This window comes from Rutidosis leptorrhynchoides, chromosome 1 (assembly GCF_046630445.1).
Source record: "Rutidosis leptorrhynchoides isolate AG116_Rl617_1_P2 chromosome 1, CSIRO_AGI_Rlap_v1, whole genome shotgun sequence".
NCBI classification, from domain to species: domain Eukaryota; kingdom Viridiplantae; phylum Streptophyta; class Magnoliopsida; order Asterales; family Asteraceae; genus Rutidosis; species Rutidosis leptorrhynchoides.
This window is the reverse complement of record NC_092333.1, coordinates 562,975,790-562,979,108: the sequence shown is the minus strand read 5'-3', so window position 1 is coordinate 562,979,108 and position 3,319 is coordinate 562,975,790. Positions and strand designations below refer to the sequence as shown.

The window sequence follows — 3,319 nt, the reverse complement described above, 5'->3', positions numbered from 1 at the left end:
AGGGTTTATTCAAACCCTAAACCCTAAACCCTTCTAAATCCTTTGATTTAATAACTAAATCTAAACCCTAACCTTAAACCCTAAGCCCTAAAATCTAAACCCTAGAATCTAAACCCTAAAAGCTAAACCCTAAACCTCAACCTAAACCCTAAATCTAAACCCAAAACCTAAACTTTAAACCTAAAATCTAAACCCTAACCTAAACCCTAAACCCAAAATCTAAACCCAAAACCCTAAACCTAAACTCTACACCCTAAATCTAAACTCTAAACCCTAAAAACTCTAAACCCTAGCCATAAACCCTAAAAACTTTAAACCCTAACCCTAAACCCTAGAATCCAAACCCTAAACCCTAAATATAAACCCTATACCCTAAATCTAAACCCAAAATCCTAAATCTAAAACCACAACCCTACACCCTAGAATCTAAACCCTAAACCCTAACATAAACCCTAAATCTAAACCCAAAACCCTAAACCTAAACTCCAAAACCTAAAATCTAAACCCTAAACCCTAAATCTGACCTAAACGCAAAACCCTACATTTAAACCCAAAACCCTAAACCTAAACTCTAAACCCTACAACCTAAATCTAAACCCAAAACCCTAAACCTAAACTCTAAACCCTACAACTTAAATCTAAATCCTAAACCCTAACCTAAAACCTAAAAACTCTAAACCCTAAACCATAACCCTAACCCCTAAACCCCTGGAGACGAAAGTGCTTTGATATTTGATAAGCGTCTTGAAATGTTTATGATGGTTGCAGAACAATAAAAATCTGTCGAGTAATGTTTAAAAGGCATCAAAATCCAAACCCAAAACCCTAAACTTAAACTCAAAACCCTAAAATCTAAACTCTAAACCCTTAACCCTAACCTAAACCCTAAATCTAAACCCAAAACCCTAAACCTAAACTCTAAACCCTACACCCTAAATCTAAACCCTAAACCTTAAATACTCTAAACCCTAACCCCCAAACCATAATCCTAGCCCCTAAACTCTAAACCACTAGAGACGAAAGTGCGTTGATTTTTGATAAGCGTGTTGAAATGTTTATGATGATTGCGGAACAAGAACAATCTGTTGAGTAATGTTTTTTGGATCATCAGTTTTTTTGAAGCATAATGATTAAAAAGAGAATAGTGTATGTGTATTCTTCTTTTCTTTCTTCGTTTTCATGTGGATTCCTAATTGTTTTCCACAAATTTGAACTTTTTTAATAGATTTAGACGTGAAAGAGTAAGGTTTTAATGTATTAATGTCAAGGTACCCGAAATTACATTACAGTTCTAATATACTACAGTATATAAGAATGATAGAAAAACAGAGGAAGTAACAAAATTTTCTTATATTATTATAAAAAAATGATTAATTGATACTATAATTGTGTTTTCATAATTATTATTCATCATTGTTTTATGTGGTTTCCTCTTTCGTCTCGGAAACTCCATCTTCACTAGCAACTTCATTGGTAACTATGTTACCTTCTTCTTCAGGTGCAGTGCCCTGTTCGTCCTCAGATGGTCTATCTTCTTCATCGCCTTTAGCCTTTTGTAGCAAGCTCCAATACATGATGCTTGCAGTTAATATTAGAATCATCTTTGGGTTAACCTGTCAATAAAAAATTAAAGTTCGTTATGTAAAATGTTTTCAAAATTCACTAGTACATATTATGATGATGATATAAAATACACCTCATAGTTATTACAATTATGGGTGCAACCGGGATTTTATTTTACTTTATTGTTAACTTGGATGTTTCTCAAATGTCTATCTTTCACACACACCAATCAACTACATACTTGATACACTTAAAATTTTTCACATCACTTTACATAGAGTTACTAAACTCGTATTTCTCCTTAAGCACCTTATGTAAAGGCCTAAAACGCAAGCGACTAAAATGTCTTCAATCACCATGTCGGTTAAAAAAGTCACGAGAGTAACGTCTACCTAAAGCTATCTGCATTAAGCTTGTCAAGTTATAATAAACTTACACAAAGATTATTAAAAAATCGCATAGATATAGATTAAGCAAATGATTTAAGTAAACCTTTCGAGGCATCATTCCAAGAAGTTCCATCATTAAGGCCAAGTGATCCTGTGTAGCACAATCAATATATTTAGATATAGCAGTAGATAAAACAACCTTAATTAATGTTTCAAAATTACTAACAGAATAAAGATTTTAAACAGAGAATTTAAATCTTTACAGATTTTTTTTAAACAAAGAGAACGTACCTCATCTCTATCATAGTTATCACCACTGTGAGGATCAAATAAAACATCACCAGTTGGTAATTCGAAACATATGCATGCAAATGACCACATATCAGCAGAGGTCGAGTATTTGGATCCTATATATTGTCTTGTTTGAATATCTCTAGTAAATTTCTTATAAGTCCAACACGCATTACCAAAATCAACTAACTTGCATTTCACATCAACTTCTGCCTTGTTACCAGACTTCCTCTTCCATTTCCTTTGCGAGTATCCAAACACGATGACGTGGCAACCCTGTTTGATTGTGAATAAGAAACATCAATCTCATTTGTTTCAGCTTAAGTCTTCTTTACCAGTACCATTTTGGGCAGCCTTCTTAGCCTTTTTCTTGATTTTCTTTTTCTGGTTTTTAGTAAGATCACCACTATAAACCTTAACTTCTTTTGAAGCCACTAAATCTATTAGTGGTGCACCTGTTTTTTGTCTATCTTTTTCTGGATCAATCATGGACAGAAGTAAAATGTTTTCCGGTTTAAGATCCGTATGTCTAATAGAAAGCTGATGATGCAAGTAATCTAACCCCCCTAACACATGGTAGCAAATTTCCTTAACCTTTTGTAAAGGAACCCCTATATAAGACATTTAGAAAAGGCGAAATACCTTCCGAAAAAGTCGATGAGCAAACTTGAAGTGATTAACTTGTAGAAGATCGAGGAACGGGAAAATGGCGAGTGTACAAAAGGAAAAACGACTGAGAAAGATGTAAAATTAAGAGCATGCAACAGAGTCGAGTTGATGAAGTTCAGTGGTGGGTGTTTAAATTTTTTATGCGAAAAAGGAAAATAAAAACAGAAATAAAGAGTAGAAAGGCGAAGCTAGACACGTACCTGGACAGGTGTATAACACGTGGTTGTTTAAAAAAAAAGGAAACCCTAAAAGCCCGCCCAGAATCGAACCTGAGTTAACCACGAAACAGAAAACACCTCAAACCAATTAAGCATAGCAGTAACCTATGATTAATCCCAATACATATTACTTAATTTATTCGAAACACCAATCCAGAAAAAATGTAACGACAGATATCTGCGAGCTAT

The 3,319-nt window shown here is 34.0% G+C and overlaps 1 protein-coding gene across 1 annotated transcript; it reads right to left on the bottom strand.

The window, feature by feature from the left end:
* Positions 1-1,375: 1,375 nt before the first annotated feature.
* Positions 1,376-2,562, bottom strand: LOC139881295 (uncharacterized). Its single transcript, XM_071865800.1, has 3 exons — positions 2,244-2,562; positions 2,056-2,103; positions 1,376-1,613 (listed from the first exon to the last, which is right to left on the bottom strand). Exons 1-3 carry the CDS (start codon positions 2,331-2,333, stop codon positions 1,419-1,421), a joined length of 333 nt encoding a protein of 110 aa, XP_071721901.1. The 5' UTR covers positions 2,334-2,562; the 3' UTR covers positions 1,376-1,418.
* Between the last annotated feature and the right edge of the window lie 757 nt (positions 2,563-3,319).